Source organism: Ursus maritimus, unplaced genomic scaffold, assembly GCF_017311325.1.
Source record: "Ursus maritimus isolate PB19 unplaced genomic scaffold, ASM1731132v1 scaffold_14, whole genome shotgun sequence".
NCBI classification, from domain to species: Eukaryota; Metazoa; Chordata; class Mammalia; order Carnivora; family Ursidae; genus Ursus; species Ursus maritimus.
Window position 1 is genome coordinate 13,116,590 of NW_024423786.1, and position 17,163 is coordinate 13,133,752.

Here is a 17,163-nt window from a genome sequence, read left to right on the forward strand (position 1 = left end):
ATTTGCAGGTCAGTATGTTAGCCAGGCTTGGAGAAAACATGGTTCTTTTAACTTCTGCCACTTGTGTCCGAGCCCTTGACTCTAGGTAATTGACAAGAAAAGGAAAACTAAGATAGGCGGCATTGTTCGACCTTGTCTCGTTTTCACTAGACAAAAAGCAGGCAGCTGCATGATTAATTGACTTTTTGCCTAACAAAGGAAAAGCAAAGAAAAAAAAAATCCTCGTAAGCCCCTAAACTTTGCATATGTGGTTCTTGTTTGTAGGAGGTTATTGGTACTTCTCAGATGTTCTTTGCATGACTCATCTGATGTTGAGGCCCTTATGCTGGCAACTAAAGTTTTAGGATGTTCATTTCCAGTGCACTTTTATCCAAAGCCCTCCCTAGGACAAACAGTCTTACCTCTTGGCTGACTGTTTCAGGCTTCGGTTTTCATTACGATAGTAGTCACAGTTGCTTCTTGCCCCCTTGTAGGCATTGCCCAATTTCCCACATTCCTGGACTCTAAACAGGGAGCATAATGGACTGGAGCCAGGGTGCCTGGGTGTGAATCCTTATTCTGCCACCTGCTTATCTTACCTCAGAAGTTGGTATGGACAGGGGCGCCTGGCTGGCTCAGTGGGTGGAGCATGTGACTCTTGATCTTGGGGTTGGGAGTTCAGGCCCCATGCTGGATATAGAGATTACTTTAAAATAAAGTCTAAAAAAAAAAAAAAAAGAAGAAGAAGTTCTGGAGATTACATGGATTAAGATTTGCATCATGCTTGGTTCATAGCAGCACTGTATAAATTGTTTTGAAAAAGATAAACTGTGTTCTGTATCTTGATTGTGGTAGTAGTTACATGCCTATACATTTGTCAAAACTCATCAGACATGTGCATTTAAAAAGGATTAAAAAGGTTAAAGTTTACTGTATGTAAATTATACCTCAATAAATCTGACCTATTTTTTTTTAAAAGATAAGAAGCGAAGTCCTTCAGTCAGCAAAGCGTTTATTAGGTGTTGCACAGTAGGATTACAAAAACATAATTCAAAAGGCTAGCTAGTCCACTTAAACAAGCCGGATTTTATGCAGGATAAATTTGCATATCAGCATGAGAAGGTGATATAAGAGATGCTGCCAAGCAGCTTATTAGTCATCTAGGTGAGAAATGCTATTACAGGGGTTTAAAAGGGGGATTGCTTGCTGTAGTCACAAAGATTTCACCAAAGTGGGAACCTGAGCTGGACCTTAGAGGGTGGATAGGATTTGGAGAGGTGGGCATTTGGAAGGGTGCATGGGTGCAGATTCAGGGCCCAGGGGCAGGAAAGCATGCGGAGAGTTGAGGCAGCCATGAAAGAGCTGGTTGTGCTAAAATGAACTCTCTGCCAGTCTATGAGGAACATCTGTGCTTTCTGGACTAACGAGTTCTCTTCATCCACAGAAAGGTCCCCCTTCTGGAAAAGACCGGGTGAAGAAAGGTGGATCCTACATGTGCCATAAGGTAAGTCGTCATTAAACTGCATTGGTGTACTAACAACAGATTAGTAGATCCACTGTAAACAGTAGCCCTAAAATGTCCCATCCACTTCTGCTAGTACATACCTATCTTCATCAAAGTAAAAAAAAAAAAAAAAGAATACTCATTTCAGATTTGGTTACAGGCATGGGGAAAAGAAGCAGAGGTTGTGAATGATCTATTGTTAACCAATTTCCATCTGTTGAATCTTGACCCTTTGAGAGACCTTTATTGTCCCATGAACGAGGGTGGGCTGTATACTATTTCCAGCATGTCTCTCTGGAAGTACACCCTTCATTTATTTGAGATTTCTCTAAATTTCGGGATCCTCTGTTGAGATTAAGGTGAGAGTCGGAAATGGAGGCTGGGTTGTGGTGTACTGGAATGGAAACACCACAAATGTTCTATGTGTAATGTATGTACTTTGTGAAATAAGCATCAATCTCAGAGAGTGTTTCTGCTCTTTGGGCTATGATTTCAGTGTCAGAACTGGTTGTTCTTGGGTAATCAGTATGAGTTGGTGTTTCATGAGTAAAATTTTTGAGGAGTTTGGAAATTGAATACCACCTCTCCCTTTTTTCTTTAAATCATGTATTTTTAGTATCTCCAACACTTCAGCTTCTTCCTATCCCTATGCAAAGATGGCATTTTGCAGATGGTTATTACAAGAAGTTTTCCATGGTAATTCAGTTAGTCCAGGCAGTTAGAAACTTAAAACAACCTATAAGGGCTCCAAATTAAGTGACTAATTTGGCAGTGGGTGTGTTATCAAATTTTACCTTAAAACAGTGGTTCTCAAACTTCATTGCACATTAGAATCATCTGGGATCTGTCAAAAAAAGAAAAAAAAGACTGATGCCTGTTCCCCCACTCAGCTCATTTTGATTTCTCTGGAGTGTGGCCTGGGCGTCAGGATTTTAAAGGTCTCGGGGATGAAAACATACTGCAAAGTTTGGAAACGACTGGTCTAAAGAAAATCTCTGTAGATTATGTGTATGTGTGTCTTCTGTATTTCTTAAAATTTTTAATCCAGTTATTTAAGTGGCCGTTCATATTTGACCTTACTTTATGCTTTACACCTGCATTTATGACAAGATGTAGGCAAATTTATCTTTACAATTCTAATTTTAATTTGAAATTAAAAGCATTGCCCTAGGTCATCCTGGTACTTTTAAATGTTCGCATACATATCAGTCTTTAGTCCCCGATGTTTTCTTTCATTCAAGCTGTTACTACAAGTGTATTTGAATTCTTTTATTGGGGAAACAGACTTCTGTGAAAAACAGGTGGATTTCTCTTTGCAGAATAGTATCTCACAACTGTAATTACCACCAGTTGTGTTAATGACATATGACACTTTTAAAGATTGAGAATCCATTTACTCTGTAAGATTTGAGGACCAGAAGATTTTCCCTCAAGATAATAGAGAAAATGATGCTTGTAAAAAACATTTTAAGCATGAGCACTGAAAGTATTCTATTGCTGTGCATATGAACGTGTTTACTTTAACATTTCATATTTTTTGCTTATTTTAAACCTGTATTTTCATAAGGTTCCCAGCTTATTCTTTTAAAATATCTTTTAACCTAATATATGTTTTTAATACATTTACACGGATAATTGGTTTATCTTGTGTTCTACAACCTTCGTAAACTCAGCTATACTAGTAATGTTTTTGTAGATTCTTTTGGTTTTTCTGCATTGGTGGTTATATCATCTGTGAATATAGAAAATTCTTCTTCTTTTAAAATATTTTTCATTACTTTCTCTTGCTCTATTGCATTGGTTAGACCCTCCAATATAGTATTGAATATGAATGGTAAGAACATACATTCTTACCTCATTTTTGATCATAAGGGGTTAAACATTCAACTTTTCAGAATTAGGTATGTTAGCTGTAGTGTTTTTGGAGATGTTCTTTATAAGTCCAAGGAAGTTTCCTTATATTCCTAGCTTTTTGAGAGTTTTTATCAGAAGTGGATGTAAATTTTGCTGGATGCCTTTTCTGCAGCTATTGAGATGTTTGTATGGTTTTTCTTTTTCAGTCTGTCAATATGGTAAATTACTCTCATAGATTTTCAATTTTCAAATATTAAACCATCTTTGCCTTCCTAGATTGTGCTTGCTTAGTTATGATGTATTATATTTTTTATGTTTTGGATTCAATTTGTTAAAATATTGAGCATTTTTGCAAATACATTCATGATGGGTATTGGTCTGTTGTTTTCTTTTCTTGTCTGGTTTTGGAATCATTGTATTGCTGGGTTTATACATTGAATTGGGAAATATTCCCTCATCTTGAGTTTTCTGGAACAGTTCATGTAGAATTAGCAGTATTTCTTCCTTAAATGCTTGATAGAATTCCCCCAAGGAAACCATTTAGGAGTTGTAACCATAAGTTTAATTTAGTTAACAGCAGCAGGGTTATACAGATTATCTCTTTCTTCTTGATTAAGCTCTGGGAGTTTGTGTCTTTTAAGGAATTTGTCCATTTCAACTGAGTTGTTGAATTTATTGGCATAATCTCTGTCTTTTCATTGGCTGTTTGTACCATTTATATTTAATGTGGCTATTGATATTGCTGAATTTAAATTTGCCTTCTTGATATTTGTGGTCTTTTTTTGTCTCATCTGTTCTTTGTTTCCTTTTCTCTGACTTCTTTAGTTAAGCATATTTTATCACTCCATTTTCTGTCCTTTGGCTTATTAGCTAAAACTCTTTGTTTTAAAAATTTAGGGGTTCGTATTACACATCCTTAGCTTATATTACACATCTTTAGCTTTTCTTACTCTACTTGAAAGATAAGTTTTAATTTAGTCTTGCTCAGAGTGATGAAGAGAGTATTCCGGAAGAGAGAATAGTGAGTAATAAAACAGAGTGGGATCCATAGGACTTTACAGAAAAAAAAAAACCAAAAACACTAGCTCTAGGATCTTGGTCAAGTTAATTGTAGATGATGTAGGTATTTAACATCAGGCTGGTATTTCAGTGATCAGGAAAACAATACAGTGTTGGCTGTGAATTACTTTCAGAGCACTTATCCTTTTCACTAGATTAAGAGTGGCAGCTATAATTAAATTATTGAGTTGTGGACTCTGAAATTAGATCTGGGTTGGAGTTCTATAACTGCTCCTTGCCAGTCTGTTACCTTTCTTACTTAACCTTTTTAAGCCTCAATTTTTACATTTCACATTTGTAAACTGCACACCATAATTGGACCTACTGTAAGATTCTTAGGAGGAATGAGTGGACCAAAGTATATAAGCATAAAGTATATACTATTAGTACTATTATCGCTAACCATTGCATTTATTATAATTAGATTGTTTTCCCCCCTTCACATTTGAATAAGGAGTCAACTAGTGAACTAACTTGAGAGGCAGAATCCTTGAAATGATTCTTATGGCATACTTGAAAATCAGTAAAACAAAGGAAATCAATATAAAGAAAAAAATGTAAATCATTAAAAAAAAAATCACCTTGCTTAGAAGGTGACTTATTTTTGATCATGGACCAGGCTAGCTTACATGACTAATATAATCTCTGATGATTGATTATTCATAGCTTGAAAGTGCATCTAAAGTACAGCTTCAATAATGAGAAGAGAGCACAGAAAGAAAAACTGTGAGACAACATGGCATTGGGCTAAGAGTCCAGACTCTTAAATGGGATTGAAAAGGCTGTAATTGTGGATCCACTGCTTATAGAAGGTGACCCTAGGCACACTGTTCGCATCTCTGTGCCTTAGTTCTTTCTATGTATACAATGCAGATGCTAATACCTACCTCAGATGATTATTGGGAGGATTAAGTGAATTAATACATGTGAATTTCTTAGAACATTTCATACAGTAAGTACTCAAGAAATACTAACTGTTGTTCTTGAATTTTGTTGGACTAATCCCTGTGGGGTCTTTAACCTAACCCATAACATGGAGGAAATCCTCACCCCCCCCTTCCATTTTACACTAAGATTATTAGTAATCAAGGAGTTGATCTAGTGTCAATGGCAGGAGCAATGGATGTGAAATTGAGAGACCAGGGTTCTGCTGTATGATTTTATGTAGTGATTTTTTTTCATAATGAGCTACACTTTCCTTAAAACTTCCTTTATCCCTGAAAGTCTTCTTCTCATAAAATTATCTTAAATGGATTGTTCCTGAGTCCAAGATCACACTCTTAGTGTAGATATTGAGATCAGTTTCACACAATAATTATCCATTTTGATGAAAAGAGGCTAACGTGGGTCCTTCCCACTACCTCTGTTCTTAATTAGTAAAATGACCCATATTTCAGCCACGCAAAGACCTAACATCATTAATAACCATTTTTGGTGCTAAAAGTAGAGCTGGAAAAAAAGAAAAAGCAATGAGGACATTTAAAGTCAGGCCATTTTCCTCTTTAATTATGTGTTCTATTAGTTGCCCATTATTGGAATTGAAAATGAACTACTTATTAATAAATGTTTGCTGAGTGAATGAGTTCATTTGAAATGGAATGATGATGTGAATTCACTCTCCTGTAGTGGTCCTGACCTCCCACCCTTTAACTTAACGGTGAGACTTGCTTTTTAAGGTTTAGTTCTATACAGTCAGTTAGGTTAATGGAAGGTTTTAGGGACTGCTGTGGATCTCATAAAGGACTAGCTGTTTTTGTTGTCACTGATTTTAAGCTTTTACTCTTCTACCAAAAAAAAAAAATTCATTGCATAAAAATTAGAAAATAAATAATAAACATAAAAATGACAATAAAAACCATTCATCATGCTTCCTAAGTAAGCTGTCAGTAGTATTTTACCCACATTTATTAGTGCACTTTTATTTCTTTCCCCCCGCAAAATGGAATAATTTTCTGTGTGCCAAGGCCTTCAAATATGGCTACGGCAAAAATCTCTTATGTGTTATGGATCTCTTTCATACTGTCTTATGTCACAGCCTCACAATCCTTCTGAATACAGTGCTCTAGTCGGGCACCATTTGTCGGAGTTGTTACAGCCTGAATTTTGTGGCATATGAGCAGCATCTTATTTTAAAATAGTTTTTTATATAATTTGAGAGATAAGTTGCATATAGAAATATGCCATCCAACAAAGACCTCAGTCCTATGCCTTAGTTACCAGAGATATTCTTCATCTTTCCCGTTTATATAGCAACTAACTTCCGCACGTATGTAGCAAATGTATAGTTGGCCCTTGAACAATGCAGCGGTTAGGGGCACCGACCTCCCACGCAATCAGAAATCCACGTAAAACTTTTAACTCCCCCAAAACTTTCTGACAACCTCCTGATGATGGTAAGCCTTATCGGTAATGGCTGATTAACACATATTTTGTATGTTATATGTATTATATATTGTATTCTTAAAGTAAGCTAGAGAAAAGAAGATGTTAAGAAAATTATAAGAAGAGGAAATACATCTAGAGTGCTGTACTATATTTATTTTTTAAAAATGCATGTAAATGGACCTGGTGCAGTTCAGACCCATGTTCCAGGGTCAACTGTAAATCTGCGTTGGGATACTGGCAGTATTATCTTTCCAACAGAAGCTATTTAATACCTGTGGAGAGGCTGGCTAATGCTTTTGTTTTAGTGAGGAAGCAGATTAACCCCAAAAAGTCAGGTAAGACAGTCAACGTTAGTTTCTATAATTAAGAGTGTTGTGTTCATTATAAAGTAACAGTTACAATAACTTCCACGTGTCCAGTGCTTTACTTTTTTTTATGTAAAGATAAGATGAAGCATTTTAACATTATTACATTAATAGCCCATTTCACCAACAATGAACAGATTCAGAAAGGCTTTACCTAAGGTTAAATAGCTAAGGAGTCTTGGATTTTGCTCTTCCTGGTGAGTAAATTAGCACAATGGTTGTCACGATTCCCATTTGTATCAAGCCCAAATTCTTTTTGCTGAGAAGACTGCCTATAATGTAACTCCGTCCTTTTTATCTACCCATGTTTCCTGCTTTTTATTATTTATTGTCTTTATACAGTGATTGTTTTTGCCTGGAATTCTTGTTCTCCAAATCTTTGGGCAACTCACCTGGCACCACCTCAGAGAGGCCTTCCCAGGCCGCCTTGTCTAAAGTAGCCACCTACTTACTCCCACTCCTCTCTCCCTATTTTCCTTTCTTCCGAGTGGACCACTACCAGAAACAATCTTGAATTTATCGGTTTATTTATTGTCTGACTAATCCGTGTTGAATGTAAGCTTCCTGCTGACAGGTGCATTGTCTGTCTTGTTCTGCCTTTTATCCCTCATGCCCAGAATAGCATCTAGCATGTTGTAAAATCTTGAATATTTAATGAATAAATAAACTATGCTCTGACATGATCAGACTATGGCCTTGCTATCCCCTTAACTTGCCTGAATTTTTCCATTTTCATGCCTCCAATGTCATGTTTTTCTCTACTTAATATACCTTCTTTCCTCTTTTCTAAATTCTATAAATGAGTTCTACTCCAGTGGCAGCCCTTGGGTCCCATGGCATCAGCTGCACCTAGAAGCTTGTTAGAAATGCGAATTCTTGGACTCCACACCAGATTGATTCTGGGTCAGAATGTTTGGGTGTGTGGCCTAGGAGTAGGTACTTCAGCTCCTCAGGCTGTTCTTGTGCGTATTTTCAAGTCGGAAAACCACTGCCATAATCACGTAAATCCAGCTACGGCCAAGTTTTGCCTTCTAGAAGTCTTTCCAAAGTCTTTCCTGAAGACTTTGACATTCTACAAGGGACCATTCCTTTACCTGAATTAATAAAAACCTCAGAATCTTTTAACCCTAGCATGTTTTGTAGCTGTTTGATGTGTTGTCTTTGTTCCCTCAGCCAGCCTTTGATCTCCAGGAGGGCAGGACCATGCCCACAGTCAGGCTTCCTCTGTGGGTGTGCACAGCAGGCAATCAGGAAATGCTTGTTTGTTTTCTGTCATGTGTGGTACATTTTTGGAACAAGAACGTCCATGTCTAGAAACTTGCCTGCCCCTGAACTCGATTCTTGCTCCAATGTGAAATTCACCACACACACTTGGTAGCATGGGGCCCTGGATTATCCACTGGAGTTTGATTCTAGAAATACCAAAGCACTGTTGCTTCACAGCAGCTGGGTGAGTGGGGCCTATGTGGGATGAGGCTTCTTTTTCTTTCTTTCCCTTTCTTTCTTTCTTTCTTTCTTTCTTTCTTTCTTTCTTTTTTTTTAGATTTATTTATTTGAGAGAGAGAATGAGAGAAAGAGAGAGAGAAAGAGAGCACTCGAGCACGAGTGCATGAGTGGGGGGAGGGGGAGAGGGAGAGAATCTCAAGCAGACTCCCTGCTGAGCTGGAGGCTGACGTGGGGCTGGATCTCACTACCCATGAGATCGTGACCTGCCCTGAAACCAAGAGTTGGATGCCTAACCGACTGAGCCACCCCGGCGACCCTGGGATGCGGCCGCTGCTTCATCCGCCCGCATGGGAACCTCTGGTCATTTTAGAGCTTCCACTGCATGGCAGGCCCGGGTAGTATAGCAGATGCCATCACTTTTCTCATTATTTCAGGCCCATTTTTTTATTCATCTTCCTTCTGCCTGCCTGAATATTGATAATATGTTATATTCCTCAATGGCCACTGGGAAAATGAGAAAATTAGTTGCTATTGTTGTACTATCTGTAGAAGACAAACCACTCTGTCTTTCTTTTTACGGTGGATGTACTGCAGACAATTTCTGTGGCAGCTTTAGAGATACTTTTTATGAAGATTAGAAACACTCAACTTGTGTGAGAGAAAGGAGACTAAGAATTAAGAAAAAATAAAAACAACCTCTTTCATGCAGACCTGTTTTTCCCTCCACAAATTATCTCTCCTTCATGAGTCCCAAAGTTATTCTACATGATTCTTTGTGCAGTTTCTTTAACCACCTGGCAGAGACTTTAGTTTCACTGGGTCAGCTCCGCATTAATGCTCATGCTACACGGGATAAGTACTTTATTTTCATTCTCTGTTATTTTGGATGAAAGTATAATCTTAGGATATAAGAGTTCCATGCATGGTTGTTTTCGGAATATGGAAAGATTTGATGTAAATTCAGTAATCTGTGGTCATTCACTGCATACCTACTAGATGGCCAGTGATAAGCGTTAGGTCTTCTTACGTGTGCAAGGAGGCGTGTACCTGCAGGCCGGGTGTATTGGGGGTGGGGAAGAAGCATGAGATGCGCGGTCTTTCCATCTAGGAGTATAGAATTTTGCTACAGAGGCACCGTCATCAGAGCCGGGTTCAAATTCTACTTCCCTCAACAAGTGTGTCATCTTGGATAACCCATTTAATTTCTCAGGGCTGTTCTGATTCAATGAAATGACGCCTGCAGTGCCTCACATCCCTGGCATGCGCTAGGTGCTCCGTGTCTGTGTGTGTTTGTGTAACTGTATGTACATGGTCTTGGCACCTAGAAGATAACACAGAAACAAAACATCCCCCCCTCAGTATTGTATAGCTTTATAGCTAATCCAAAAGCAATGTGTTTCTTCTTTTTTTTTTTTTTAAAGATTTCATTTATTTGAGAGAGAAAGAGAGAGAGCAAGAAGAGGGGGAGGGGCAGTGGGAAACGGAGAAATAGACTCCGTACTGAGCCAGGAGCCTGGCATGGGGCTCGATCTCAGGACCCTGAGATCATGACCTGAGCTGAAATCAGATGCTTAATCGACTGAGCCACCCAGGTGCCCCCAAAAGCAATGTATTTCAAAAAATGTTTTTCACAGTCTTTCCTACTCTTTATGTTCCTAAACTTGCTATTTAATTTTTGCCAATCTGTTGAATAATAAATAATATGTAAATGTTCATAATTAATATTTTCTCAGTTGCCATTTAGCTTTATTATTCAGTTTAATGTCATGTCCTCTAAATGTAAAAATAACTTTTCAAATTTTGAAAGTAATTTATACTTATCATAGGAAATTTGAAACTCCATTGCTCAAATATGACTACTGTTTGCACTGTGGTGCATTTTGAATCTGCAGTCGTTTTTTCTTTGACATATGTAATTATATAGCTTGAGATCATACCACACACGCAGTTTTGTACTCTGACTTTTCATTTAACAGTGTATCATGAGAATTTCCTGTGTTGTTAAGTATTACATAAAAACGTAACTTGTAATGGTCACTCAGTAATCTCACATGTGGATGCACGTAACTTCTGTAGTCGTTCCTTGTTATGTGTTTTTTTTTTTTTACTGTTCTGAGTAATGCTGGCATTAACATCTTTGCACCATATCTACGTCTGTTTATAAGGTAAACATTGGATTCTGTGTGGTGAACTCTGAATGTGCGGCCCTTTCCAAAACATACATGCTCAGTATGCCTGAGGGGGTGCTTGTGGGGGAAGCACTGTCCCCCCGTAGGCACGCGTTCCCTATAGCTGCTACTTGGGTACGGCATGAATCTGATGGTTGAGAGCCTTTCATCGAGAGTCTGAGGGTACTCACCTTTCTCTCTGTCTCTGGCCAGTCCTACTGCTATAGGTATCGCTGTGCTGCTCGAAGCCAGAACACGCCGGACAGCTCTGCTTCCAATCTGGGATTCCGCTGTGCCGCTGACCATCAGCCCACCACGGGCTAAGAGCCGAGATTAGCCTTCCCACGTCCAAGAGGTTGCGTCTAACCTGCCCTCGGCTTGCCTCAGAATGTTGAATGACCTCGAGTGAAGAATTCCCCCTCCGAGGTGGGTTGCCTACCTGCCCAGTGGCCAAAGGAACCGCCTTGTGAGACCACATCGCTGACCTGCGTCAGCATGCGTGCTTTATTGGGTGGGGCGTCCTGGAGATAGCGCTGTGCTTGACTTCGGAGAGTCTTTGAAAGAGGGAGGGGTGGAGGGGACCCTGAGTGAAGCTTCAGAAGGTGTGTGTTCTTCCCAGGCTCTGCCACCAAGGCTAGACCTCAAGGTCCCACACCTGACCTTCCAGGGCCTCAGGGACCTCATCTGTCCGGTGAGAGGACGCACAGCGTGATCTCTGAGGCCTTCTCCAACTCACGAATTCTATGCGTGTATCAGGTTCTATTGTGATTTCATAGTAAGAGTTTATGACAGATTATTTTTTAGCTATTTTTTTCCATGTGTGAACCTTGGGTGATACTAATCATGTAAAATAAGAGGTCTCCTATGTATTATTTTGAGAAAAGGATGGGGTGGTAGAAAAGGTGGCGGTGATCAGCCTTTATATTCATACTGCACTTTGTGTTTTCAAGGAAATCAGTGTCTTTTACATTGTTATGATGAATCCCACATTGGCCCCTGGTGGTGTGCTTGAGTTCGGCACCGAAACGCAGGAATGTCTGTGGGGTGACTCTACTGTGCTTTATCTTTTAACATTAAGTGCCTTTGGTCCGGGGGGGTGGTTATAAGCCCTATTTCCCCCCTCTCCCCAAAGCCTTTGGTGAATGTGAAATGTGTACTACACGAAGAAACCTGTTTAATTCTAGATGGAGAAGAGGAACAGGAACCTTGAATTGACTCTATTCAGGGTGTCCGGTATTTTATAATAGGGAAGTCGGAAATCTTGTTGGTTGTGGAATATCAGATGCTCTGAATCAGGCACTATGTCGAATAAACTGGTATCTGCTACAGCAGGCTTCACTCTCCTTTTGTTTCCCTCCACTGTGTTTTCTCTTAAAGAAATGTCTTTGTGATATGTATGTGTTTTATTTGCTACAAAGCTTTCATGTCCATTAGCTACTTGATAACTTTGATGTGTGAGCAGTTTGTGGGAATTTTTGTTCCAGAAAGCAAGGCTATCTGGCCAGGAACCTTATCATAACCTTGTTTCTTTGTGCCTCGGTAGCTGAGGCCGAGGCAAGGGCGTGACTTCGGCCGGTGGTCCTGTAAAACCCGACGGCTGCCTCCCGTGTAGGAGAGCACCTTGTTTTACAGCGATGGCTTTCAACCAGACACCCCTGTCATCGGAAGCCCAGCGTGATTCCCCGGTCCTTGAAGACCCCTAAGACGTTTCTAGCATGTCATTTGAAAGAAATGGCTGATCTTGATGTTGGTTGTTCAAAAATTAAGTCTGATAATATTCATAAGTGTTCAACCAACACTTGATTGCTGCTTTTGTGTATAGTCTGCTAACATTAAAACGTCTGTCTTGAAAAACAGTGGTGTTGCTGGGGTGTTCAGCTACATTTGTCAATCTGTCATTTTGAGGATACAAAATGTTTCTCTACAAACTTTTACCAATTGATAGTAAATTCCAGGCAAAACAAACACAAAATTCATTTGCTTAATTGAAAAAGCTAATGTAAAAAATAAGGTATTTTATTCTTAAAGTCACTACTACTCAAGTGCAGTTTTTGTTTTTACTTGTTACCTCCCACCTGCTTGGATTTTTTTTTAACATGGTTATATTTTTAGTGTGTATGTTTGGATTCTTCTCTTGTTAATGAATGTGATAGAGCATAAATATTTTGGGGTGTGTTTTGGCTTAGTCTTCAGAATTGCATTTTTGGCAGCAGCATAATATTGGAAAACATTTAAAATGAAATCCTAACAAGCCTTTCATTTAAGAACCACATTTCTAGGTTACCAGCCCACAAGTGCACCAAACTCCAGACCTCTATGACCACTACACGGTATCCTGTTGCATCCTGACAGGTGAAGAGGCCAACAGAATGGCAGTGGAATAACTTCGCTGAATGCCGTCTGTGCACTCTGGAAAAACCTCACCTTCTGCAAAACTGCACGCAAAACAGGGGACATACGGGAAAACAGGGCGAGCGGCAGAGCACTCTAAACTTAAGGAGCTTTGTAACTAGAGCATTAACAAGAATAATTACTATTCTATGACACAGGGAGCTCCATTAAATCTCCAATGGTACCTATGGCCAGCATCACAGCCAGTCAGCCCTTTGCAGCCTTACATCCTTGGGGTTCCTTCATTCTCCAAGATACAAGTCCTGGAAGACATTTGCTTTTAATGGAGACCACTTCAAAAGTCAAAATCTGGGGGCGCCTGGGTGGGTCAGTCAGTTGAGTGTCCGACTCTTGATTTTGGCTCAGGTCATGATCTCAGGGTCCTGGGGTTGGGCTCCCCTCCACAGGGAGTCTGCTTGTCTCCCTCTTCCTCTGCCCCTCCCCCTGCTCTCTCTTGCTCCCCCCCCCAATAAGTACATTTTTTAAAAAGTCGAAATCTGATTGGGGTGTATACTTCTTCATCGCTCATTTTTTTTACAGGGCATGGGCAGCGTCTTCGTAACATCTTTATCTGAGCCCTCAGCTTTTCAGAGAGCTTAATGTGGTGGAAGGTGTGGCAGTTCTTGAAGCCACCAAATAAACCACTGCTGGTACCTCATGAGATTTTTAATTTCTTTTTTCTGAAGGGTTCATACATCGCTAAGTTTACCCTTGATTATCACAAAGCACACTTGGAATTGCATATGCCCCAACATGACTGCCACATTCTACTGTCTTCCACTGTCTGCTTGCTGACACTTACTCTGCGCTACAGACATGCTTACTGTAGCAGTATAGACGACTTGGTTGATGTGCTAGTACCAGTATTGAAAATCTGGGTTTTGATTGTCTGCTTTTAAGGAGCTGTTATATTAGGTCTGTGCTTCTAACTCTTACTTCTTGCCTCATTGAAGGTTGGAGGGAATTTGAGGTTTGCTCTTAAATTGGCTTTGGTCCTCCTGCCTGGACAATCTTAATTGGTTTTCAGGATTGTACTTGATGAGCTGAGTGGGAAGCAAGTCATATCTTCTTTTTTTAAAGCCTTGCAAACATGATTAGAGGCACCTGGGTGGCTCAGTCGGTCAAGCATCCGACTCTTGATTTCAGCTCAGGTCATGATCTCAGGGTCATGAGATTGAGCCCCACATCAGGCTCCGCGCTCAACGTGGAGTCAGCTTGAGATTTTCTCCCTCTCCCTCAATTCATCTTACCTCTCTCCTCCCTGTGCCTCCCAAACTCTAAATACATACATGCATACACACATACATACATACATACCTTAAAGCCTTGTAAACATGATTAGAAGGGGTAGGGGATGGGGCGCCTGGGTGGCTCAGTCGTTAAGCGTCTGCCTTCGGCTTGGGGTATGATCCCGGCATTCCGGGCTCGAGCCCCACATCAGGCTCCTCCACTGTGAGCCTGCTTCTTCCTCTCCCACTCCCCCTGCTTGTGTTCCCTCTCTCGCTGGCTGTTTCTCTGTCAAATAAATAAATAAAATCTTTAAAAAAAAAAGAGGGGGGTAGGGGATAGACAGTGATGTTGGTGGTGATCAAGTGTGATGTTTCTTTTGTGGAAAATACCAAATACACGGATGCCGCAGACTTTGTGTGCTTCAGCCTGCAGTGTAAAATGGAATACAGATCTCCATTAGTTTAGACATTTTTTTCTTCCTCTCTTCTCCCTCCCGCTTTCTTTCTTTCTTTCTTTCTTTCTTTCTTTTTTTTTTTTTTTGGACAAAGCCTGTCTGCTATCATTATGACACTGAAGAAATGGAAGGTGCCATTTATTTTAGGAAGTACTGATTTGGGGTATGGTGGAGTAGTGGTTCCAAACCTAGTATATTGGTAAATTCTATTTTCCCCAGATTTTCTTTACTGAGAAATCGGTTGTTGACATAAAATAAGGCAGTCGGCCTGTGATCCGTGAGAATCTCAGAGTTCTAGTCCTCTTGCTAATCACCTTTTCAGACAAGATCATGTTTTCAAGCTACAGAGAATTGTTGCATGTGGTAAAATCCATAGTTGACAGTGAAAGGAGTATTTTGAAAAACACATGGAAATGTGGTGTTTTCTGAGACTTCAGAAAGTTAATTAAAGAGACTGGTATGGGATTTTTTTTTTTACATGATATTTTGCATGCATTTCTTCCTCTCTCCTTCCTTCCAAAAATACTAACTATACCATTGGCAGTATTTCTGATAAGGGGGTTGGCTATTTGGAGGAAAACAAGAGGTACAGAGCAGGGCTGTCGTGGGAACAAGGGCCACAGGCAAGATGCAGGCTGAGTGTGAGTGATGCCCTTTCTAAAGGGGCTGCTCTGTGGGAAATATGAGTCCAGAGTGGCTCAATTGTCCAGTTTCCGAGGGTAGCTGGATACCTGTGTTTTCATGTGAAGTCTTTTTTGAGTTATGTTGCCGACCAATTCAGATGGAAAGAAAACACAGCGAAGACCTAATAAATTGTTTCTGTAGCCAGATTTGGCCTGTGGGGGGGCCACTTTTCAACCTAAGTTATGAAAATCTGATTCATTTCATGGAACACAAAATCTCGTGTATTTCTATCTGAAAAATACTGATCAAATGTCCAACTGTGAGAAGGGGCAGTGGCTTGGGCCCAAGGACACATTACCTAGGAATGCCTTCTGAGACTCCTCTCCTCCATCCCCACCCCATCCCACCTGAAATGTGCGCCTGACAGTCCGCTCCCATTAGCCTTAGCACTTGTTATTGAGTTTGCAGATTCCTATCTGAGAGTAGCAGAAATGTCTCTGTCTTGCCTTTGGTTTTCATTTCATTTATTGAAGCTTTATTCTCTATAATACAAACTACCCTAGAATAGGCCTTGTATTTATAGATTTGCTGGAATCAGTTGTGTTATTAGTGAAAGCTGGCCTTTGTTGTTTCAAATGCTTAAAACACCATGGAGATTATTAACTCCGAGAGCCTCAGATGGAGCCTTGGCAGCTGGCCAGAACTTCTTCCTTCCTCTGACTCTTGTGTTTAGTTAGGCCACGAGAGCAGGAGTTTAATTTTTTTGATTAAGCAAAATCATTACAGATCGTATTCAGGTAGTCTAAAAAATGAGAAACGCTCTTTTCAGCAACTTGCCCTATTTAGGATTGGAAAGTTCAGGGATTAGCATTAAGGGGTGGAATTTTTCAGCTGAGATTCTAATCTGCCCCCAAATGGTAATTCGCCCCAAAGTCATCATGATGAGAAGCCTGGTTGGGCCTTTGGAATTAGTCACAGTTCTCAGGCAAGAAGGCGATCCCATTTCAGAATAATTGAAGGTCAGATAGGATTGCTCTCCTGCTCCCCGGTCTGGGCCGTGTTTGACAGACTCCTGTTTTCTTTGCTGAGGAAATGGAAGACTGATCAGAGAAACTCTTTTCCAACATGTCAATTTGGCACCTCAACAGGGTCATATTCAAAGCTCTGAATCAACACTTAGGGGAAAGTGAAACCAGCCAACAGACTATCGGGAAAGGAGATAAGCCGTGCCTTGTCAGGTGGCACTGATAAAGGGTTCACCTGCATTTAGTTTGGTGCTAACAAGGAAAGGCCCTTTGTGGTTGCTTTTTTGAAGGCCACAATTTTTCTCTGCTCCAGACACTCCAAATAAAATTGTATTTATTTATTTTTAAGTGACATGGAAGGATGTCCCTTTAATCTCTTCAATGACTGTCTTTAAACGGCAGTTTAGCATCATGTGAGAAGAACACTGGAATAAGATTGTGAACATATCCACAGCCCACCACGTACTTAACCGTGTGACTTAAAGGCAAGTAATACCCTCTCAGGTAAAATGGAGATATTAAGAGTACCTGCCTCTTGGGGTTGTGGAAAGATATGGAATAATGCAGAAATAAAGTTTAGCACAATGTACTTGAGTGTTTACTAGGTACTTGTTCCTATTATCAATATGATTATAAAAGTGGAGGAGCAAGAAGCTACTACCAGAGGGTTCTGGTCAGC

At 40.1% G+C, this 17,163-nt stretch overlaps 1 protein-coding gene across 3 annotated transcripts in view; it reads left to right on the forward strand.

Moving 5' to 3' along the window:
* SUMF1 (sulfatase modifying factor 1) overlaps positions 1-12,088 on the forward strand; it is an 89,515-nt gene extending 77,427 nt beyond the window's left edge. For all 3 annotated transcript variants that reach the window (XM_040628532.1, XM_040628533.1, XM_008697942.2), the window contains 2 exons: positions 1,424-1,483; positions 10,974-12,088. In XM_040628532.1, coding sequence (XP_040484466.1) covers positions 1,424-1,483; positions 10,974-11,084 — 171 coding nt within the window. In that variant the 3' untranslated portion in view covers positions 11,085-12,088. The remainder of the gene's footprint in view (positions 1-1,423; positions 1,484-10,973) is intronic.
* The last annotated feature ends 5,075 nt before the right edge of the window (positions 12,089-17,163 follow it).